Below are 25,530 nucleotides of genomic sequence, written 5' to 3'. Positions count from 1 at the left end.
TTCTTTTTTATTAATTATTTTATTTATTTACATTTCACATGTTGTCCCCCTTCCTCATCTCCTCTCTGCAAACCTTCCATTCCCTTCCCCTTCCGTTTGCCTCTAAGAGGCACCCGTCCACTCCTGCCTCACCCGTCTAGCCCCTACAACAAGCCTCCACAGGACCAGGCGTCTCCCTCCCCCTGATGCCAGGGTAGTAGTCCTCTGCTCCATACGTTGTTAGAGCCATGGACCACTAGTGACCTCATTGCTAGTTCTGTCAGTATCCAGTGACTATGATTTGTCCTGATTGGGGACTTGGACTTTCCTGTTTTGAGCTTTGTTTCTAGTATGACATGCAGTACTTTCTTAAGCCTTTCGAGCCTCTACTGAGAAAAGTGTGACAGTCAAGGTACTAAAGGGTTTTGCTTTCCTTCTGTTTTTATTATACTATCTTCTGACATAAACCAGTTTTGCCCTTATTGCTTAAATCTAGATTTGTTATCTTTTGTATTTTTTCCAGTGATAGATAATTTTGAGAATTGGTCTTTTTGTATCTGCTGGTTATGCATTAAATTGCACTCTTAACTTCCTCAAAGCCCTCCCTCCCATCCATCCTTCCTTCATGCTTTGTTCTTTGGGATCATTTATTTTTTCATTTACTCTTTTAGTATATCTCACTGTCATCTATGAGCCATGTGCTTTATTAGTTACTAAATTAGGTTGAAATCATGACTGTTGCTTTGAATGGATCATTTTATTTTTTGACCATTTCGACTCTGAGCTGAGATGGCCACTATTTTTTTTTTTGTTTGTTTGTTTTTGTGTTTCTAAATGTTGCCTAATATTCTAGTATGATATACTGACTTTCACGCTGGACTCTTTCTCTCATATTCTCATTAATTCCATTGCTTTGGGATTCTGACTCAGCAATGCTGTTTGATATGATAGCTACTCAGGTATGAAGGTATGGTGGAGCATGAGAAATGTACAGTATAATTGTCTTTCCTCAGGAACATACAATTCCTCTTTTTTCACTTTTGCTCATCTGCCAGCTATTGCCTCAGAGGAAAAATAAGCAATTATTATTTTTTTGCCTAAGTTAAATGTTATTTGGTTATTTGGAGACATAAATGTTTCTTCTCAGCAATTTAAAAATTAAAAATATGTTCATGAACTTTTCTTTAATGTATATTTAAAAAATCATTTTCTCTTATATAAAAATGAGAGTATAAGGAAAATAGCACAGAATGTAAAAGGAAAAAGAAAAAAAGAAAAAGCATTGAAAACATCAAGGAGGGAAATATTTGAGAAAAAGAAAGGATTGGATATTGTGAGATCATACTATTTATAACAAAATTCATTGTTGTTAGAGATAAACGGAAATACAGAAATGGGAGATAGCATAGGTTAGGGAGATAGCATAGGTTATAGTTCTAATATAAATATAATTTGTAAGGCCTAATATAAATTGTAAGGCCAAATGCATGATTTATTTTCTGATTTTTAAAGCAAGTTACTATGTGGTGTTTGCATGTTTTCCTTCTCTCTCTATCCTATTTTCAGTCAAATAGAGTGCCAGGAGATTTCAGCAAGTAGAATGTATGCAGTGTCTTCAATCATTGCTTTTTTGGGGAAAACTGAAGTAGACACTGAAGATTTCTTAAAGTGCACTTGATATTAAATGACTAAAGTTGGAAAGCAGAACTTTTATAGAAACAGTTTATTCCACACCACAAAAAAATCTCACTGGTTTATTTATTTTTATTTTTGAACATGATAGACTGATTGTGGAAGTTTGTTATTAGGAACTTCCTGTTCTGTTTAGATTATATTAAATAGCAGACATGTTAAAAAAAAACAACAACTTTTCTAAACAACTAAGATATTAGGCAAAGTAATGTGAATCTGAGATGGTGCTAGTCTCAGGTAGCTAAGAACTTGGGATAGTATTTTATGCATAGAGATGGTCCACTTTTCATGGACTAGTTGTTCTTTTCTGAATTGCATAGATATTTGTAGAAATTAAAATTTATTTTTTATCTTTATTGCTTAATTTTATACTTTATTAGCTATTTTCTTTATTAATCTATGAAGTTTCTTATTATTTTTGAGAGCTTCATACATAACCATTATATTCACACCATTTCCACCCCTTCTTCCCCCTTGAACTTCTCTTGTGTTCCTTTACTTCCTTACAGATCACATCTTTAATTACTATTGTTATACACACATATGTAATATAAATAAAGTCTGTTGAGACCATTTGGTGTTGCTTACATATATTTGTGTGTTTAGGGCTGACCACTTAGGACTAAATAAACTATTAGGGGCTCCTTCCTAGAAATGGCTGTTCTCCCTTCTCTTAGCAGCCATCAGTGGCCTTCATCTAGGGGTGAGCCTTGTGAAATTTTCCCCATCCCCATCCACACTGGCTTGTCAGTTGGTGTGCCATTGTTCACATATTATTTGGGCAGCCATATTATTGAAATTTCATCTTTTCAACTTCCATCTCATAGCAAATAATCCCTTCACTGGAGGCCTGAAGAGAGACAAAGGGAAGCTGTAAGAGAATGGAGGAGGACACCAGTAGGAGCTGTGGCTTTTCTTGGACCATCCAGCTGTTGTCAGCCCATGCTGGCTAAAAAGGGGTTAGTTCTCCCTTATCAGCAAACTGACCTCTTGTCTTCTTGTGTCACATAGTCCTAAACCCTCCAACAGCCAGGTGACAAGTTACTTTTATAGCAGTCCAAAAAGATTAGTGTTGTAGAGAAATGAATATTTTTGTAGAGTGAGTCTTTAGGACAGATGGAGCCTAAGAGGGAAGATTATTTATATAATAATAACACATTCTAAGTGCGAGGAATTTAGACAACAGGTACTTAACGTAGTGCCTTAGTAACACAGTATTATGACCACTTTATAGTGCTTTACATTTTACAAATTACAGTACATCTGCACAATGAACGTAAGATTGTGTTCTTTTCTGGACTGACGTTTGGTAGAAAAGTAATTGGGTCCTTGGTGTTGTAAATTGGCAGTGCACTTTTGTGTGTGCAGACGTTTTAGAGGCAAGAACTCTGATTTGGGAGGAGACTGACCACAATAGCTAGGAAGATATGTTACAGTCACTTGTTTCTTGAAAATTTATTCTCTAAAATATTTTTGTAAAGTTGATATTTTTATAAAATGAAGACACTTATGTAGTGAAAATTCACATATGGCATAAATATGAGTTGTAAATTTGTCATTAAAATTGATTTTTTTAGTTAGCAAGCTCTGTTTAAATTCTTGTTCTCCTCAGTTACTTGCCACATAAAGTCACACAGTTGCTTAGACATCTAGCCATAATTTATTGTTTAAAAAAAATAGGGAAAGCCATAATACTGACTCTTAAGTTTTAAGTGAAATAATACAATATATAGTGGCTCTTTTAACTGTTAGCTACTGTAATTAATAACATTTTTAGACTCTATAATCAGATCTTAAACTACTAAATGGAACGAGTGTGTTTTAAATTAATTTATTACACAAGTACTTATTAAGCAGCTATTATGCACTAGGTATTCTCTTTTTAAGGTTCCAGTAGAAACAAAACAGACCTTGTCCTGCAGGATGAAGGTGCAGAATTTGTTTCTCTTTTGTGTTCCTATTTGTTGAGTTTTAAAAAGGGCCTGCATTGATGTGCATGAAGAGCATGGGTTTATTTAACTATCCTGTGGACTATCAACATAACAACAACAACAACAACAAAATAATTTATTTTTTTTAACAGTTTGATGGTTTAAAAAATAAATAAAAGTTTATTGCTGCACTAGACTCCTTAATCTCTGAAGAACACAAAATTCCTATGGATTTGTCTGCTAATAAGTGACCAGCCATAATTTGGAAGAAGAGATCATTGTATTATTAATGAAACTATTTTTAAAATCTAATAATTCACTGATTATTGATATACCTTAATACAACTGGTCTTCTTTTTCAGTGTGATTTAGAGCTATAAATGTTAATTTTTATTTGAATGCTCTATCAGAAAGATCAGCTTGGAAAAATGAATTATTTGAGTTGCGTTTCTGTAGATGTGTTAGTTAAAGTTACTTGGAATATTTTGATTTGCCAGTTTCTTCAGCTGAGTCTTACCATAGAGTAGTGACCATCAGTCAGTCCAGTGTTAAGTAGTCCCTAGGGTTTCCTTCCCCAGTCTATTGTTATATATGGAAAATTAGCATTTAGTGGTCTTTTACTCTGTTAAGATTTTTTTTGAAAGATAATGTTAAATTTATTTGCAATTATAAAACTTCTTTTAAAAGCTTCTTTACTTTGGCAAAATGTAAAACTTTTTTAGCATAATTTGCTTTTAACTGTTGGATACCATGACAGTCTTTGGAGAATTTGATCTTTCTAAGCAAACGAGACATTCCTGATTTTCATTTTAAAGTCAGGTTGCTATGTAACTAGTATCTTTGCTTGTTTAAATGTAAGCTTGGTTACCATGACAAATATATTTACTCAGCTAATATCTAGCAGTGTCAAGTAGATACTGCTGGTCACTTGAATAATTTTGTTTGACCAAAAGAAGTTCCAAATAAAAATGTCAAATTTTTATTTTTAACATAAGATTATTGGTTAGAATTGATTTTTTTCTTGGTAAATTAAAATAAAAACTTTGTTGCTTTAGTGTTGATTTTGTTTAATAGACATCTCTTAAATTTAATATTGAGTTCTAAAATAAAGGCAGATGAGGGCAAAGTAAATTCATCTTGGTAAAACAAGATTTTTCCTGTGAGAAGTTGTTGTTTAAACTCACTCAAGTGTTCTAGACCACTCTCCTCTGAGTATGTCAGCCATCATCTTCATCAAAACAGCTGTGACTATTAATTTTATTGTCTGTTGAGGTTCCTTCAGAAGAGGAGGGGTTCAAGTTGAATCCTCTCTTGGGATTCTTTCTGCCTCTTCTGCACCTCCTTGCCCTGCCCATTCATGTATCATTCTGCCCTAGTTGTACTTGGTCTTGTGGTTGCTAATGTAGATTGTGGAAGGTTAATGGGGACTCCACCTATGAATTAATGGAGAAGTGGAATTTATGCTTTGCTGAAACTGTGATGTTTTGGGGTTAAGCCTGCTTCTGTAAGCAACTCTCATTCATGTTCTGTAAGTAGCTTGATAAATTCAGTTGGTCCCTCAGGCTGGACTCCTGCCCATTCATGCTTTGGTTTGTTAGTGCCCCATAAGGAGTGGGTAGATGTTAAAATTCTGTAGGGAAAAGGCTCCCATAAGATGAAGTGTTAAGAAAACAGTTTTACATATACTGTGCTATTTTTCCTACATAGTCCATTTTGGAATAAATGCCTTTTATTTCTTTAGGGAACCAGCCTTTGTCAAAAGCACCAAGCTACCACAACTTTTTATGGTCCACAGTATGCATATTGGCAATATACTTGATCAACCTAGTTTCTTATCATTATTTTCTTATTGACTTTGAAGGGTTTTAAAAACAGTTTTATAGTTGAAAGAATATACGCTTATTGTGTTACTGTATTTCTTTTAAATGTATAGATGAATTAACGAGAGTAAAGAAATAGGAAGGAGAGAGTAAAAACCAAGGGAAGAAAGGTATGTGTGTGTGTGTGTGTGTATAGGATGCATGAGATGCCAAATACACTTTCATTGCCTGACAAATTTTCATTAGTTTGGAAAACTTATCAGGTAACTGTTTGGTTAAGAAGGTGAATTGATATAATTATAAATTTATGTATTTTTTTTTTTGTAGAAGGTTTGTCTGACCTATGAAGAAATAGTTCTTTTGTTTACTTGAATGATGGTCCATACCCAGACTTTTCATTTGAGTAAGGATAGGCAGAGTTATAAAGACAAGGAAGGTCAGTTTCTCTGGTCTTTGTTTTATTTATTTGCAAAGTGATGTTATTGTGTAAAGTGAGGAGGATTGTAATAGGAGAATCACACATCGTTGAAAGTGAAGTGAGGTAAAAAAAAATATGGTTAATGATATTGTTAAATGTGAAAAATTAGTGTGGAAATGGAAAACCAGACATATCTAGATTGAATTAGAGTGAAGTGGGAAAGGAGAGAGGAAATTTTAAAGTTATTTGTTCATTTGACAAGTTAATTCATCTAAATTTCATCATAAGCATCATAAATCATAAACAACAATCCTGATTCTGATTTCATGATTACTAATGTTGAGTATGTAAGTCTCTCTCACTCTCTTTGCCTCCCTCCCTCTCTCCCTCCCTCCCTCCCTCCCTCCCTCCCTCCCTCCCTCCCTCCCTCCCTCCCTCCTCCCTTCCTCTCTTCCTCCCTCCCCCCATTGTGTTTGTGTGCTAGCGCCCTAGCACAATGAACATGCTGTAGTTGCCAGAATTGGTTCATTTCTTCTCTTTGAGCTCAGTCTTTTTAAAATAGAAATCAGATACAAATTTGAGGACATAAAAAACATTGATAAGCATATCTGTTCATAATATTTTCTCTCTCAAATTCATGGCCTCAGTAATATTTAGATATTACCTACAGTTCTTTCTATCCTGTGTCTACAAATGGAAACCTAACAGTCTGTCTGTTTCTGGTTTGTATCTGGCATTGATAATTCCCGTGCTCAAGAGGGCAGACTATAAAAGGTTATCATTTTGCAGTTGAATCCTTATAGGGAACTACTGACCCCCCCTGCCCCCCCCCCCCCACACACACAGAGGAGTGTGCTGCTCTTTTGTACTGCTTTTGGGGAGAGATTACAGATATCAAAAGATACACATATCAAGACACTATCAGCAGAATTCCTAAGAAAAAAGGACTTCTAGAAGATAACACATTTGTATTTGGTGGGTTTATCTCCCCTTCTGTAGGGATATGATTATTTTACCCACAAGTCCAGTGGTTTTGGTTCATCAGTCTTCAGGAAATCAGAACAGAAACGTGTGTTAGATGTTTTGTTAGGCACTAAATATACCCAGGGCAGGTTATTCCTTTGCTTTACTTGATTGTTTTGAGCTCTTTATAGATCTTTTAGTTGTGTGCATTGTTCAGAGTTGCTACAGTGGCTTCCTTAATCTGTAGGTACCAGATATCAGTGGATGTTGTAACTATGTACTGTTATAGAGACCCTGGGCTATAACAATAGAATGACTAAATTATTGTATGAATACATGGAACAACTTTTATTAATAAAAGCCACCAATCTAGATAGATGATTAAAAAAATTTTAAATGTCTTAGCTGGGCAATGGTGGCGCATGCCTTTTATCCCAGCACTCGGGAGGCAGAGGCAGGCGGATTTCTGAGTTCGAGGTCAGCCTGATCTACAAAGTGAGATCCAGGGCAGCCAGAGCTATACAGAGAAACCCTGTCTCGAAAAACCAAAAAAAAGTCTTAATTTTTAAAAAGCATAAATTAAAAAACATAAATCATCAACTATTTAGCATAGTAGAAGATAATGAAATCAGAGGAAATAAACCCAACTTCATACCCTGTTATTTTGCAATGACAGAAAAACCTTAGTTATGATAGCCTTGCATAACCTAGGGACCCAGTATAAAACAGAATTCCATCAAAATAGTTCAAATAATAATGTTTTAATAAAAAATATTCTAGATAATAAAAGCAGTTAAGAATATGGCTAAGAGAAGGCTAGACAATCAGAGACTTGCAACAGTAGAAAGCACCTTACCTGTGACTTGAAGAACAGGGCGTTTTCAAAGTTCAGTCATCACTGAAGCTGATGAATCCTCTGAAAACTTGTCTTGGGGGACCAAATTGTTGCTGGAGGAATGGTATGCAGATCCAGGGAAGCAGAATAGAGGAATTAACCTGTTTTACCTTTGAATAAACTCTAGTTTCCTGCTGTTGACTCCTGCTGTGTAAGTTAAGTGTAAGCAGAAACCATCGCACACAGTTTAGCTGATACACAATATAGGCCTTAACTCCCTTATGTTTCAAAGGAGAACAAAATATGGGCCTAGGAGGCTAAAGCAGAGTAGTCCTCTGTACCACTCCATGCCTCCTCTTCTCATACATAAAGCCAGGCTAGTCTGTCAAGTTGCTGTGCTTTTTACATGCTTTCCTAAGCAGTGGGCATATTGTTAGCACACAGCAGTAAACTGTTAAGTATAAGATGGTATATCCTAATGGCTAACAATTCCTAAAGCACTAGAATTAAATCTAAAGTATGGCTAGTCATATGATTTTGAGATGTGTACTTCTTCATATGTGAAATGGAGAAGGCCCAGAATTACAGGAATATGGGTAATTATAGTAAATTAATATTGTATATTAAGTGTCTAACATTGCGTTGCTCTATAGCATGTAGTCAGAGTCACCATAAACATCATCCTAGTAGCTGATTAGTAGGAATAATAGAAAAACAATAGTGAAATAGGAGTCTCTAAGTCCCTCACAGACCCCTTCTCCTCCTGTTTTAGATTTCCTGAACGGGGTTCTTTTTTTCTTTCAAATTTTGTTCATGTATTAGAGTCTATTATAAACTACAACTGTAGTTTAACATTTTTATCTACCCTTTTATGTTTTTATGTTCAATAAACACCAAGTTAAATGATGGCCTCCACTGGACACAGAATTAGAAAACTTGGAAGTACTGAAATTTGTTCAGTTTCAATAGCACAGATGTGAAGCAGTTCAAGAACTAAGAACACAACACGGTTTCACAGTTCACACGGGAATGCACGGCGGTACACAGCCTTTTAACTTTGACATGAGTTGCAGTTCTGTTTTTGAGGATGCATATATGTTTTTCTTTTGGGCTGCATAGAGAAAAATGAAGTAAAACCTCATTGACGTAATTGAACTTGATAACATCTCCTGGTTGTGCTGCTGATGATTCACTGTGGTTTTGGTGGTTTTGTAGAACTCTGTAAAGCATGTTAGACTTATAAACATATTCAAACAGAAACTTTTATCAGGATTCAACTTTTAGCCACAAAGAAAAGATGAATTTAAATAAAAGCAGCCTTGGGTACAACTTTATCAAACTAACTAAAAAATTTTTTAAAAAATATACATTTCATATGTAACTTAGAAAAAGCTGTAGTGTTCTTAAAATTAGCCTCAGTGTGTAAGTCATAGTTTGTGAAAAGACTCAGTCATTTCAGATAATGCAGTACTTCAGAGTACTGTCGTTTTGAGGGACATAGTCATAAATATGTAAATGCATTCTCTATAGTCACTGGGATGCTTTTATTGTGATTCACAGTTCAGCTTTACTCTTCTCTTGATGTTGGTCTAGTGGTATGGGAGTTGAAGTTTAGTTGTCTCAGGCTTGCTAACATGGAAAGTATTCATGCAGAGCAGTGACTGACTACCTGGAAGCAAGATTTCAGTAGACCTGCATACTATATAGGAGAAGTAAATACGTAGACCAATACTTGCAAACATTAAATTATACTTGCCATGCATTGTGCACTCTGTATGTCTGATAGCCTCCCACCACTTTTAGGTAAATTTATAAAAATAATTTTTTACTACTTTAGTAAATTAAAAAACACAGTGTTTTTGTTTCAACAACCTCTTTTTGTCGTAACAAAGGTATTTCATTATAAGAAGTAAATAAGTTACATGTTTTGGTTTCATTTATATTTAATCCCTTTCTGCTTCATTCAAATGAGACAGTGAAACCACAGTTAGACAGGGGCAGGCATTGCTCATTACTGTTGGTTCTATACATTCATGGACATTGAAATGATAAACATTTTCACTAATGTCTACTTTCTGCTTGTGCTAGTTATTAATTTGATGAGACACAGCATATTTAACTTTTGAGAAATAGAATTATTTCATATTTTGTTTAAATTATTTTAGTAGTTTGCTCCATTTTCTAAAGCATAATAAAAAGATAATCTATAGCCAAAATTGTGTTTACATTTGTGCTGTTTATCTTGCTCATCATGTTTGAAGTGCCAGTTGTTTTCTGCAAGTAAAAGCTTTGGGTAGCTGGGCATGATGACACAACCTGTAGTAATCCTAGCTCTTGAGAGGTGGAGTGAGGAAGATCAGAAATTCAAGAATTTGAGGCCAACTTGGTCTGCTCTGCATGGCCCTATCTCACACTCACCTAATGAAAAGCAGCATGCAGGTTTGTGTCCGTGTGCCACATTTATTTCTTTTTGAAGCTGTTTGCTTTTCAGATAACTGATACTGTCTAGGAACATTCCTGATTCTAACACACATTTTCAAGTCGATGCTAAAGTTTACAAAACAATGACTAAAGAGGAACAAGCCAGCTTTTATAACATGGATATTTTGTGATGAACATATAGAAGTTAGCTGCTGATCTTCCGTGTGGATTATACTTTTCCAAGGGATGGCTTGTTCTTAGAATCTGACTGTTTCCATCACCAGAGAAGTAACATTTCTGCACAATTACTCCTTTGCTTGTGCACTTTTTCTATTTTGTGGTGGCTTGAGCTGTTACATGATCCATTCATTTTTTCTCTTTCTTTCAGCATAATGTTGCTGCTCCTTGTGTCTAGTGTTATAAATCTGTCAGCAATGGTTTGTCTTTTACATGCTTTTAGCAGAGAGGATTTTACAATCTGAGTGGTGCTGTGATAGTTTTTTTTTTTTTTAATTCAGAATAAAAATCCTTTGTTTCATCTGTGAAAACATTATTTTCTTGCTCTAGAAAAGAAGGTTAGTTTATCAGCAAAGAGATAATGTTAATGTGTCCTTTAAAAGTTTCTGTTTTCCTGTCATTATTTGACAAAGGTTCAAAGTAGGCAATATTCAGAAGCATATAGGGGAATAGATTACCAGTTAAAATACAGTTAAGTCTTTCTTTTGGGTCTGAGTTACCTCACTCAGGATGATATTTTCTAGAACTGCAAACTTGATAAATAGTTTCATTCCTTTGGCTTCCTTAGTTTCTTTTATCTGTGTTTATAATATTGATTATAGGGGTTAAATTGATTCTCTGCTTAAATGTATTCCTAAATATTGCACAATTACAGCTGTTAGTGTTATTACCTTTGAAATTTCTTTTCAATAAATTCGTTATTGATAGTTTTACTGATTTGTCTATTTGTTTATTGCTGCTAACAGAGGTGTGTGTGTGTGTGTGTACTTAATCACCTTAAATTATTTTCTAGTTAACATTCAAAATGATGAGTTTCACTGTGACAGTGTCACTTTCATATATATTGTAGTTTGTATTAGCTTTTGTTTAATACATTAGTATTAGTTGTATTAGTACTTTTTATCACTGTAACTAAAATTCCTGACATAAGCAAATAAAGGAGAAAGGATTTATTTTAATTTAGATTCATAGGATTCGGTCTGTGGTTGTTTGGCTCCACAAAGTTTGGAAACAAAATGATGATAGGCTCCTGTGGTGGTGAAGAGCAGTTCATATCATGACAGAGGAGACATGGATTGAGACAGGAAAGTGGGCCGCAGAGATAACCCTAGGACCTCCCTCCCTCAGTTGTGCTCACCTCTGAAGGTTTTGATACTCTCCCCCCCAAAAACACCATTATCTGAGGACTGAATGTTCAAACACATGAGAGGAGGTATTTCCTTGTCAAACAATAGCATGTCACCTACTAGCGGGAACACTTGAGTTCCCCGCCTTCCTATTGAGATACACTTTACTAATTCCAATTACACTTATTTTATTTCTGATCTTAGAGGAAACACGTCCAGCTTTTCCCCTTATTCAGAATAATGTTGACTGGGGGTTGATATGTCAAGCATTTATTTTTTGAGCTATATTCCTTTTATACTTTAAAGGATTTTTGTTGTGGAGAGTATTGAATTTCATTTAATATTTTTGCTGCATCCATTTACGAAATATTACATTTATTGATTTATGCACATTCAACAAGCCATATACATCTTTGCAGTTAATCTCCAATATGTTTTAAAATATACTGCTCAACTTAATTAGAATTTTTGAGAATATTTGCATCTTTGTTCATCAGGGATAATGTTCTATAGTTTTCTTTTGTCATGCTCTTGGCTGATTTGGGTAATGCTCGCCTCTTAGAATGGCTTTGGAATGGCTTTTTTCCCTTTTCAATAGTTTGAAATCATTTGACACTAGTTTTTCCTCTTTAAGAGTTGATTACAAATCAGTGGTAAATCTACCTAGTCTTGGACTTTTCTTTTTTGGATAAGGTTATTGATATATTCCATCTTCCTACATGGTTAAATTTTGTTATGTCCAGAAATTGATGCACTTCCTCTAGATTTTCCATTTTATTGGTATACTACTACTATCACTACTCGGAAATCTGCCTGCCTCTGCCTCCCAAGTGCTGGGATTAAAGGCATGTGCCACCATGCCTGGCTGGTTTATTTTATTGTGCAGAGAAGATCCATGGTATGATTTCAGCCTTTAGAAGTTTGAGAAGTGTTTTATGGCCATTGTAGTTTATTTTGAAAAAACATTCTATTGGCTGATGAAAAAAAGTAAAGTGCAATAGAACTGTGTTTGTTAGGTCAGTTATGTTTAACATTGTCATTTATTTGTTGGATTTTCTATCTTTTCAATAAAATGGGATGTTACCTTAGCTGATCTTAGATTCAGTATAATTTGTTCTACCTAATTGAGTGCTTTGTTATTGAGTGAATAATTGTTTGTAGTTATTTCCTCTTGTTGAATTGACCCCTTATCATCTTAAATTATTTTGTTATTATATAAAATGAGTTTCCTCTTCACTGTGGCAGTTTTGTTTTTAATATATATCCATTATACTTTTTTCTTGTTTGCCCCTTACTCCCTCCCTCCCCTCCCTCAAATAATCCCCTGCTTTCACATATTCCCTCACTTGTTTCTCATTTCCTTTATATCTTTTCCTCTCACAGTCTTTTCTACGTTCATAGGTTATATATGTGGCTTTTTTCTTTCACAGTTTTTATCTTTAAGCATATCTTATTGAATATATTGCTATCTGTTCATATTTTGCTGTGTTTATTTGGAATCTCATTTTCTTATATATTTGGTTGTGAGCTTAGCCCATGGAATCTTATTTTCTGTCCCTACAATTTTACTACTTATATGTAAGGTAAATTTCTTATACTTGCTTTTTTTTTAAGGTTAATGTATGCAGTTTATCTTTTAATTCAGAAATTTAGCCCATTTAAATTTATGGTTATTGGTATAATAAGGATATGCCTCTGTAATCATAATCATGTGGTTTTTTTCTGGTTGTTTTAGACCTGCTTTGTTTAATTCTTCACCAGTTCTTTGTAGCTTTGTATATTTTTGTATTGGTAAGACTATTTGTTTTTTATCTCTTTTCCCCATCTATGATGGCAGTCTTCCTTCTTTTCTCCCTCCTTTCCCTCCCTCCCTCCCTCCCTCCCTCCCTCCCTTCCTTAGTCTTCTTCTTCTTTTTTTTTTTTTCTTTTCATTATAGTATTGTACTTCTCAAGTATTTCTTGTGAGGCCAGTCTGGTAAGGTGAATTCTGTCAACTTTTGCTTCTTTTAATTTCTGAAGAAAGCCCTCCTGGATATAGTATTCTTGATTGACAGGTTTTTACTTTCAAGACTGCACATATCATCCTAAACTCCCTTGACATGTAATGTTGCTGTTGTTCTCTTGTTTCTGCAGTGTGTGTAATGGGGATTTCATATATGTGACTTGATCCTTTATTACTGTTGTTTTTGGAGTTGTCTCTTTGTCTTTAATTTTTAACATCTAATTATGCTATGCCTAATAGAGAGCCTTTGTTTGGATAATCTATTTGGAGACTTTTGAGCTTTAAACCTGAATGGCTATATCTTTCTGAAGATTACATACTTTCATACATTATTTCAGTGAATAAGTGTTCTGTACATTTTTCTTTTTCCCTATTATAACAATATTCCTAATATTGCTTTAATTTAATAGTACTTTGATCTTATGTTTCCTTTGTCCTTCCCTTCACCTTCCCTGTCTCCTTTCCTCTCTTATGTCTGCAGCTTGATTTACCCTGTCATTAAAGCTTTCAACTATATTTGTTGTTCATTTATTGAGGTATTTATCTCTCTCTATATATATATTTTAAATTATCTCTCCAGGGGCTGGAGAGATGGCTCAGTGGTTAAGAGTACTGGCTGATCTTCCAGAGGTCTTGAGTTTAATTCCCAGCAACCACATGGTGGCTCACAACCATCTTTAATGTAATCTGATGCCCTCTTCTGATGTGTCTGAGGATAGCGATGGTGTACTCACATATAATAAATAAATAAATAAATAAATAAATATTATCTCTCTAATGAATTCTTTTAGACCAGGAATTGCTCTGTAATTATGTTCATTTTTCTGTAATTCCTTGTGTTTTACTGGATTATTTTAGAATCATTATTTTTAATTATTTATCTTGTCTTCCAGTCTCTTTCCTTCTGCCTGTTTTCAGAGAACTTTTATGTTAATTTTATTTTTAAAAAATGTTTCTTCTGATCACACTTCAATATTATTCTATCTGTTCATACTTTGATATTTGTCTTTCTGGAGGGTTAGTTGATTTACTAATTTTATAATGTATCTTTTGTAGAAAAATTTCTAATGGATATGTTTCTAGAGTGTAGGATGAATAGACTATGTGGACATTGTTTAAAGAATGGTTGGAATACTAGTGTATTTATATATCTTAACCAGCAGTATTAATGTTGGTCATAACTATGTGTCTCTCTTTGCTCTCAGTTGTAGGAGTTTGCGGGATTACTCCACTATCTGTGATGTAACTTTCTTAGGCAAAGTGGGTTTTGCCAGTGGCTGTAGTTGTGGTATATGGCTACTCCTATGAGGTACCTGTTAGATTTGTGTCATATGTTCTTAGTCCTACTCTGGTGGGCTTCACGAGGCCTATCACAGGATACATGTCCGTGAGGGTGAGGTGCTATGAGTGCCCAAGAGTTGCAGGGAATGAGATAGGTATGTATAAAGTGGAAGGTTTATGTGAGTTCCTCAACCTCAAGAGGCTTTAGGACCCAAGTTGCTTAGGGTGGACTTTTGGCTGTGTCCTGGGGCTCAGGACATCTTGTGTTAATTATGTAGAAAAATTTGTTTCCTCAAAATCTCTAATAGTGTTAAAAAAGATATTCTACTAGCACCTTGTGGCTTTTACTGTATCTGTTTTTATTTTAAAATGGAAGAGAATTTCAGCTTAAGAACGGTTGCTTTTTGATAATTTCAGTCCCGTGGAAAGCAGCTGAAAATACTGACATGCTGATGCTTGAGTTGATATGAAGCCAACTTTTAGCCAAAAAGTGAGGGAAAACATGATAATAGAATGAAGGTCCACGAGGAGTGAATTTATTAAGGGAAATGACCTGCAGTAGAAAATGCTACAGTAGAGAGGACCTAAAAGTAGTGAGCAGAGAGGAAAAACCTTACACATTGTAAGGTTTCATGAAAATCTAGGATTACAGTGGCTTCTGAGTAGGCCATTTTGCATTTGTCTGAATGTTAGCAAAGATAGAATCAGTCTTAAAAGCAAGCCGTAGGGATCCTTCATGCTGACATCTTTTAACCTATTTTCATTATAATTCTCTGCTCCTACTCAGGAAGATCTTTAGAAATTTTCTTTTTTTGCAATGGTTTCTCCCTTTCCTAGGTACTTTAATACCACAAATATATAGCATATATCTTTTATATAATATATTTATGTAGTATGGGTTTTGATTAAGGTTTATTGGGAGCCTCTACCAAGAATACTAGGTCTGAATATAAATATAAACCTTATTAAACTTAATTACAACCCACATATAAATACCAATAAAGACTAATACTTATTGGTAAAATTGAGAAAAAAATCAGGTTTATAAAAGTCATACTAATGAGAGGTGATTGTTCTTCTCTTAAGGGATGGTGATCCCATCAATTGCTTAGAAGCTTTGTCTTGCTCACGTAAGGACAGAATTAGTGTATTACAGCGAAATCTCCAAAGCAAATCCAATACAGACAGCATGCAGAGAGTGGATCATAGCAGTCTGAAGTACAAGAGAATCTCAGCAATTTTGAGTTATTAGTCTTAATGCCTTAAACCACATTAGTGTCTTTAAAATTCAGATTTCATGTTTATTAAGTCACAACCTAAAGTAATTATAGCAAGATACACTTAGGTCCATATAAAACAATTGTGTAAATGTAACAATCCTATCTATTAAAAAGTAACTTTTTCCATTGCTACCCAACAGCCATTTTTGAGCACTGGTCCATACATTTTCTTTAAGTGAATATAGTATGTTTGAATCTTCTTTGGGAAGCAATAGATTTCAGTAGGAAACAGAAATTACTTTGTGGAAGGATGTTGATGAGTAGATAGCAACAGTACCACAGCCCCTTTTAAAGACTGAAGGTAGTATATTTTCTAAAATAGGAATCACCAAATTGTAGCCCACAGTGACTATCTTACCATCAGCCTTATTCTGAACAATTTTTTTAAATATTTTATGATGTTTTAAAGAAAAATAAGCAAGAGACCACAGATAATTTTCAAAGCCTATACTCTGTTCCCTTACAAAAATGTTTTTTTCCAACCATTAGGAAATGTTGGAGTAGTGATCAAATAGATAACACATTATTGTTGTTGTTGTTATTATTATTATTATTAATTATTATTTTGCAGCCTTTCATTTGCTGCTACAGCCATGAGTATGCTCAGGCTTCAGGAGGGGCTTGACTTTTTAAATGGTCTCTGCTGAGGCAAAAAGGAGGTCTGGATGGACCCCAGCGAGACCAATGAGGTTGCCAGTGCCAGTCCTACCAGGAGATCTGGAAGCTGATCAAAGATGGGCTTTATCATCTGTAAGCCTGTGACTGTCCATTCCAAGCTTGATAGCAGGGAAATACAGCTTGTGCAGGAGGAAGGGCATGTGTGTGAGCATAGCAGAATGCCTTTGTGTGAATGCCTGAAGAGAAGGTGGGGTGGGTGAGAAGGATGAAGATCCTGTCCTGGCTTCTCAGAAGATACTGTGAACTGAAGATTGGCCACTGCATGTATCATAGCCTGCTCGAAATGTGTTTAAAAAACAAACAAACAAACAAACAAACAAAAGGGGATTCTCACAACCAACCCTTGCCACATATACCTGTATACATATACCTGTAACAAGAAAACAAAGAGGCCATGAGTTTGAATGAGAGGTAGGGGACATATATGGGAGAAGTTTTTTGTTTGTTTGTTTGTTTGTTTGTTTTTTCGAGACAGGGTTTCTCTGTATAGCCCTGGTTGTTCTGGAACTCACTTTGTAGACCAGGCTGGCCTCAAACTCAGAAATCCACCTGCCTCTGCCTCCCGAGTGCTGGGATTAAAGGCGTGCGCCACCACGCCCGGCGAGAAGTATATTTTAAATTAAAAAAAAAATTAAATGTACAAAAAGAGTCCTTTTAAGGAGGATGAAACTAAGAAATATAGCTCCTCTCTCTGTATTCAGAAAGTGGCCTTAGTAATATATAACATAAACCAGTCATTAAAACAAGTCTTAAAAAAGATTTTTGAAACCAAAAGGAATAAGCCCAAGGATAAGAAACAATATAAGTAGTGAAGTATTAAGAACATTTTAGGAGTTAAAACAAATTTAAAGGCTTCCTCAGTATTAGGGTTCAAGCCTTATAGAAAATGGCAATTATAAGGAATTAGTTATGTCAAAAGAAGAAACTTACTTATTAACTCAAAACAGTTCATAGAAATAGATTGTCATGGCCATGGTAGCTCAGTCATTTCAAGTTAACCATCTTGCTGAATGCAGTGACTGCTGTATTAGACAAGCCTGATAGGCAGGAAGCCTTCTAGGAAGAAGCAGAGAAAGCAAGGCTGGGCTGAGAGTTACACCAGTAGACTTGAAAGAAAGAAACAAAAGCAGGCACTACTTTTCATGTATTGAAAGGAGTCTACTTTGATTCTTGTCAACCATTTCCTTAAATGTAATTTATAGGGTGTAAAAAGTTGTGAAGGTTTGTCCGTCAGAGGAATAGCTGTACACAGACTTCAGCTTAAGATGATGGTGACTCTTGGGGGTGGGTATGGGGTGTCTGCTTATAGCTCACTTTTCTTACATTTTCAGTGACATGCTTTTGGATCTGTTTTTCCTTTTTATGATATTTCTATATTTAAATTTTTAAATTTACTTATGTGTATGTGTTTGTCTGTATGTGTGCCATGTATGTGCAGTGCCCATGGAGTCCAGAACTGGGAACTGGATCTTCTAGTGTTGGAGCGACAGGCAGTTGTGAGCCACCTGATGAGGGTGCTGGGATTTGATCCTGGGTCGATCTGTGAGAGCAGTGAGTGCCCTTAACTTCTGAGCCATCTTTCCAGCCAAATAATAAATATTTAAAGGTTAATATACGTTACTGTAGTGCTTTTGTTCTGAAAATGGTTTAGCCTTCAGATTGCTCAGTTATGGAGTATATAAGTTAATGAAGTAATATGAAAAGAGATTATTTTTATTTTCATCTCTCCATTCCCTTTCTGAGATTTAAGCTGTTGTAGCTGTCATCAGTGGAGAGGGTGCAGCTTGCCTCTGTATGTGTTTGTTCATGGCAAGTGACTCAGTGTTCTTTTACAGATGATCCTCTGGGACTGGGACTTGAAGCAGTGGTGTAAACCTCATTACCAGGTGAGTATGTACCATGCTGATGTACGCCAAAATCACCCATCCTTTAGGTAAAGCTACTCTCATAGGATTAGTGTATAATAAAATGTTCTTTATTTGAGCTAAAAGTTAGAATCTTCATAGAAGTAGATTTGTAAAAGTTTATTAAATATAAAAGAAAAAGAAAATTAAATACATAGTTGTTTTAAAAGTACTTCTAATATAATCATTGACCAAAATTAACTAATATCTTTTTAATAAGGATGAGTTGTTTTTTAAAATTTTTTTGTTTTGTTTTGTTTACTTTTTGGTGTGGGACACTGATGTACAACGGAACAGATTTCAGGCCATATACAAAACACTAAATCAGCTGGTAAAACATTTTATTATAAGGGAAACAAAATGCTCTAATTTCATTTCTGAAAAATACTTTGTACTGATTTGTAACATATGTACAGAAAAGTTGAGTGTGTGGATTTCCACAAACTAAACCTCCCGTTTAACTAGTACCATGTAACAGCAGAGAGAATTGCTGTGGCCTCAGAGCCCCACCCACTGGATCCCCAGGGGGAATCCCTGTCCTGACTTCTAGTAATTGTTTCTTATTTTCTTTCACACTTTATATATGTATGTATAAATGGAAATGGAATGATGTATATATTGAGTTCATTTTTATCACTTAAGCATTCTATATCAGAAAGTGAAAATAGGAGTATGAGGAGAAAGAGAAAATAACTTGGAAACACATGTTGTATTTTATACACGCTGCTAAGTTTTTATTTTGGTAGATCTTTTTAAATTGCAAATGTTCACATGTGTAGTCTACTCTATAAAATTGTATTCCACATGGCATCTTGAAACACGCTTTTTCACAGTGAGAGAGATCTTAAGTATTTAATTATTTCTGTTACAGGAATTTGAACCATCCTCAGCTTTATTTCACTAGTTGTCTCAATATCAACTTTAAAAAAAAAAATCAATGCTTCTTTGAATGGATGATTTTTATTTTGTATTTAAATTTTTTTAGTTTATTTTATTATTTTGTGTGTTATGGCTACATATATGCCTGTGCACCATGTGCATGTTTCAAAGACAAGAAGAGGATGTCTAGAGTTACAGAAGGTTGGGAGCCACCATGTGGGCACTGGGAAATGAAGGCAGGTCCTCTGGAAGAGCAGCAAGTACTTTTAACTGCTGAGTCATCACTCTAACCCCTGAGTTTTTGTTTTTGTTTTTGTTTTTTTTCATGACACAAATATTTATTGATTAATTTTCTTTAATAATATGTTTACATGTTTATATCATGCTGTGTAATACTGTATGTTGGACCTATTTCCCTTCCCATAATCCTCCCCTTTCCCTTCCAGTAGTTCCCTTTATTCCCATGATAGTTGTAATTCCACTTTCTTTTTAAATTAATTAATTGATTAATTAATTTACATCCCAATAGCAGCCTCCTCCCAGTACCCCTTCACTCAGATCCTCCTCACATTCCTCCCTCCTCATCTCCTCACATGCTACACCTCCCCTGCACCCCTTTGTGGCACATCAAGTCATTGCAGTGTTAGGCACATCCTCTCCCACTGAAGCTAGATAAGGTAGTCCAATTAGGGGAACAGGATCCACAGGCAGGCAGACAACAAATTCAGGGACAGCCCCTGCTACAGTTGTTGAGGGGCCAGCATGAAGACCAAGCTGCACATCTGTTATATATCTGCAGGGGCCCTAGGTCCAGCCCATGCTCACTTTCCCCATGGGTAAGAACCAATCCCTGACACTATTAATGTTACTCTGCTGTGCTTGCAGACAAGAGCCTATCATAACTGTTCTCAGAGGCTTCACCTAGCAGCCAGTAAAAAGAGATGCAGAGGCCCACAGCAAAACATTAGATGGAGCTTACATTATGGAAGAGCCGAGGGAAGGATTGAGGGACCTGAAGAGGACAGGGACTCCACAGGGAGACCAACAATCACCTAACCTAGACCTTTGGGGGCTCCGAGAGACTAAATTTTACTTTTAAACAGTATGTGCAGTAGCCACAATTACCCCTAAAATGAAAATGTCCTCTGGACTTTGGTAAGCAAAATTATGCTACCACAGTAGTCAGATAAAATCAAGGAATAGGCCACACCTGACTTGAAATGGAATATTTCCTTGAGTAGCTATTGTAATGGACTTGTTATCATTCATATCCACAAAGATCCCCAGTTTCCAGTTAAAAGAGAATCTAAATTACTGGCAAAGTCTAAAGATAAATAAGTAGTAAGGGCATAATGGGCTTGTTGACAAGCTTGTGTGTGATATTAGGCATCTCTGCCCTTATCAAAGTGTAGCATTCATTTCTAGAAGGACACAGCTCATAAATGTACAATCTGATGTCTTTTCTCATACTGAAGAATTAACATTGCCAATCTCTCTTAGGCCATCTCTGATCATTCTTACAGAATAATTTCAGAGATGCTTAATACTTAGTAGATAGCTTAATACTTAGTTTTATTGAAATTACATGAGCTCACATCTTTATTTAGTTCTGATATGTAGGAGGATAGTATTTCAACCAGTTCTCTGTGGAAAACAGTATTACTCTCAAATTATTTTCAATAAGAGAGACAAGTTAGCATCAGACCAACTCTTGGCCTAAAACTAGAAAATCTGAATTAAATACTATAGCATACATTCAAGGCAACACAGCACAGCCAAGTATTCAGAGCATGAAAGGGCAAAGACTCATAGCTAAGGCAGAAGATAGACATGCACGCAAAGGAAGCAGCCCAAGTGCTTTCTTCTCCAACCCCTTTGGACTGAACTGCAGAAGCAAGGTAACCACAGAACATTATCCTCTGGAAAGACACAATAAGGTGCACACGTTGTACAGCATCTTAGTCTAAGGCCTGCCACCTGCAGAAGATGACCTGTAGCTGCCTTAAATCAGACTTTTTTAGTATTAAACTCTCTGTGTAACAAATACATATTTTTTCCCTCTTTTTTTGTTTTGTTTGTTTTTTAGAATTCTGGAGGTGGAAATGGAGTTGATCTTTCAGTGCTAAATGAAGCTCGCAATATGGTGTCAGACCTGCTGATTGACCCAAGCCTTCCCCCACAAGTCATTTCTTCTCTGCGGAGTATCAGTAGCTTGATGGGTGCTTTCTCAGGTTCCTGTAGGCCAAAGATTAATTCTTTTACACCATTTCCTGGATTTTATCCCTGCTCTGAAGTAGAAGATCCAGTTGAGAAAGGAGATCGAAAACTTCACAAGGTTAAAATACAGTAATCATCCAGCCTTATTTATCTCATTTAATGATTTGTCTTCATTAAAGCATTCCTCTAAATGTTATATAATACACTCTTTCTTTTCCAAAGATCAGCTTCTTTTGTATCATTCTGCTGGAGCTTTATAGCCAGTTATGAATGAAAGTGATTCTGTACTCACTTTTCAGTCATTTCTTCCCAGGGCTGAGGAAATATCATGCTTCTAGCAATTTTTATTTTAAGTATCACTGTTCTATTTAGCAGTTGCAATTTATATGCTAAGAACTATTTGATATCATTATAGTAAGAAGTAGATAGCAGCAAGGAACTTAAGTCTAGGTTTATATAAAAGAGATCATATCATTAATCTCTTTTCATTTATAGAGTCCTGTAATTACATTGGTTGAACCAAGAGCAAATGGCCATTATAATAATATTACTTAATGATTTATAGCACTATTACTTAATGATTTTTGGAAATTCAAAACCCTGACTCTCTTTACTTCCTGGCATTTTTGTAGCTCAGGGAGCACAGGTTTTTCCATAATTAGATATGGAATTAATTTTGTCTCGGTACTTAAAAATAAGATTTACTTTAGAAATTAATACATATAGAATATATTAACTTTGTACACATTATGCTTGTTTATTGTGCTGTTATCTATTGTTGAATTGTGACACCTCTCCAATATCTAAAATTATAAAGCTTTAAAGCTAAAAATATTTTAAGGATTACTGTAGTTCAGTTGTTTAGAACTAACCAAGAAAATATAAAATTCAAATAACTTATTTTTTAAAATTGTACTAGTTTATGCAGAACCTAGAAAAGGAAAATATGGAATTTTTGAGTTAATTTGATTTTGTCAGGTCTCAACATTTGGGTTTATAAATGTTGAAAAATAAAGCAAGGACAGTTACAGACTTTAAAACTATTGATCATCTGGGTCATAGATAGTTAATTGATGCTTCTGCTTTCATAAAATTTAGCAAATAGTGCCCATATTCACTAGAGTTCATTTCACAACGGTATTGATTCGTGTGACTTTTTAGTACACCACATAATTACAAGCACCAATTCTAGTGCTAGCCTTGAGTTTTCACCCAATATGAGTTTCTTTTTCCTTTCCCACTGACATTTATTAGTCTAAGGTAGTGATTTTTGAAGGGAGTAATTCTTGAAAATTGTGATCATTAGCAGGGTGTAGCGGCGTCCTCCTGTAACTGCAGCACTGGGGAGGTGGAGGCTGAGGACTGGGTTACATACCAAGACTTTGCCCCAAAACCTTAATAAAGAAAACAGTAATATTCTAATCAGAAAAGCCCCATTGAAAGCTTTATTATAGTGTGTAGAAAAGTTTTCTTGTATATTTAAAAAAACATTTTAAACACAATATTAATTAAGCAGAATGTCTAAATAACTCATTTCCTAGGCTTTGTAGATAATTACATTATTTAGAGTGCTGGAATCTGCTGATGTAATTCATTTAAAAACAAGGAAGTAACAATTTTGCCTTTTCTTTGTGTTCTTTAAACTGCTTATTAGAATTTCATATCTAATTTGTCTCTGATTTTGGAAAAGTTTATAAACAAAGATTTATTTTAAATCAGAAAAAAGTCTCAGAATTTGTGAAAAAAATAGTAAAAGAAAAGGGGATAGGGACAAATGATTCTCTTTTTTATTAATTTACTTATTCACTTTATATCCCGATCGAAGCCCTCCTCCTCCCAGTCCCACCCCCACTAGTCCATCTCTCCAGTACTCCTCTGCTTCTCATAGAATGAATTTATGAAATTCCTAGCCAAATGGATGGACCTGGAGGGCATCATCTTGAGTGAGGTAACACAATCACAAAGGAACTCACACAATATGTATTCACTGATAAGTGGATATTAGCCCAAAACTTAGGATACCCAAGATATAAGATACAATTTGATAAACGCATGAAACTCAAGAAGAATGAAGACCAAAATGTGGACACTGTGCCCCTTCTTAGAATTGGGAACAAAACACCCATGGAAGGAGTTACAGAGACAAAGTTTGGAGCTGTGATGAAAGGATGGACCATCTAGAGACTGCCGTATCCAGGGATCCATCCCATAATCAGCTTCTAAACGCTGACACCATTGCATACACTAGCAAGATTTTGCTGAAAGGACCCAAATATAGCTGTCTCTTGTGAGACTATGCAGGGGCCTAGCAAACACAGGAGTGGATGGTCACAGTCAGCTATTGGATGTATCACAGGGCTCCCAATGGAGGAGCTAGAGAAAGTAACCAAGGAGCTAAAGGGATCTGCAACCCTATAGGTGGAACAACATTATGAACTAACCAGTACCCCGGAATTCTTGACTCTAGCTGCATATGTATCGAAAGATGGCCTATTCGGCCATCACTGGAAAGAGAGGCCCATTGGACTTGCAAACTTTATATGCCCCAATATAGGGGAATGCCAGGGCCAAAAGAATGGGAATGGGTGGGCAGGGAAGTGGGGGGCGCTATGGGGGACTTTTGGGATAGCATTGGAAATGTAATTGAGGAAAATATGTAATAAAAATATTAAAAATTTAAAAAAAAAAGAAGGGGACGTCCCCTGGGGTACCAGTATGCCCTGTTGCATCACCTCCCAGCAGGACTAAGCACATTTTCTCACATTGAGGCCCCTACAGGGGGATCCAAAGGCAGGCAACAGGGGACAGATAATTCAGTACAAACATTCTTTTGTTTTGTTTTGTTTTTAAACATATGTTACAAACTAAGAAAGCCTATTTAAACCTAAGTCAAAGAAAGCAACAGTTTGTACATCTATCTTACTGCACACTTTTACAAAATCAGTGTTCTTGTGAAAACATAAATACAGTATTTAGCTTTCTGATGTAGTATCTCTTGTGGGGGGAAATGTATAAAGCAGACATTATATCAGATGTATATCATGGGCACATTTATTTATAATAGTTTAAGAAAAGTATTCCCTTTAACTGAATGTTTAGATCAATTGAGAATTTACTCAAAAAGTTATCGTAAAATAACGTTTAAGATGTTCTGCACTTAATTTAATAATTAATTTTAAAGGTAACTGAGAACCTGGAGCTTTTCCACATTAGTTATCACTTATTTACCTTTTGCTAAACATATAAAAAGTGGCAACTACCCTGGACCCTACCTTGTACTCTGAAGTGAATTTTTAGGACCATTTTTGTTTTGTTTTGGTCTTTTGTTTTGTTTTGTTTCAGTTTAAATCTTTTTTTTCCTTTTTTATTAGATATTTTCTTTATTTACATTTCAAATGTTATCCCCTTTCCTAGTTTCCCCTCCAAAAGTACCCTATCCTCTCCCCTTCCCCCTGCTCCCCAGCCCACCCACTCCCATTCCTGGTCCTGGCATTCCCCTATGGCATAGGGCATAGAGCCTTAACAGGACCAAGGACCTCTCCTCCCATTGATGACCCACTAGGCCATCCTCTGCTACATTTACAGCTAGAGCCACATGTTCCACCATGTGTTTTCTTTGATTGATGGTTTAGTTCCAAGGAGCTCTGAGGGTACTGGTTAGTTCATATTGATGTTTCTTCTATGGGGCTTCAGTCCCCTTCAGCTCCCTGGGTATTTCTCTGGCTCCTCCATTGGGGACCCTGTGTTCCATCCTATAGATGACTGTGAGCATCCACTTCTGTATTTGCTGGGCACTGGCAGAGCCTCACAGGAGACAGCTATATCAGGCTCCTGTCCAGGACCATTTTTTTAAGCTCTGATTTTTT

At 35.5% G+C, this 25,530-nt stretch overlaps 1 protein-coding gene across 1 annotated transcript in view; it reads left to right on the top strand.

The window, feature by feature from the left end:
* The window catches only part of Pde3b (phosphodiesterase 3B), a 129,436-nt gene that overhangs the window by 61,622 nt on the left and 42,284 nt on the right, over positions 1–25,530 (top strand). The window contains exons 2-3 of the mRNA XM_021167016.3: positions 18,500–18,550; positions 21,534–21,782. Of these exons, the coding sequence (XP_021022675.1) occupies positions 18,500–18,550; positions 21,534–21,782 (300 nt within the window). The remainder of the gene's footprint in view (positions 1–18,499; positions 18,551–21,533; positions 21,783–25,530) is intronic.

This window comes from Mus caroli, unplaced genomic scaffold (genome assembly GCF_978045245.1).
Source record: "Mus caroli unplaced genomic scaffold, Mus_caroli_1 scaffold_8, whole genome shotgun sequence".
Lineage (NCBI taxonomy): Eukaryota > Metazoa > Chordata > Mammalia > Rodentia > Muridae > Mus > Mus caroli.
The sequence above is the reverse complement of the archived record's forward strand: the minus strand, read 5'-3'. Positions and strand labels throughout refer to the sequence as shown.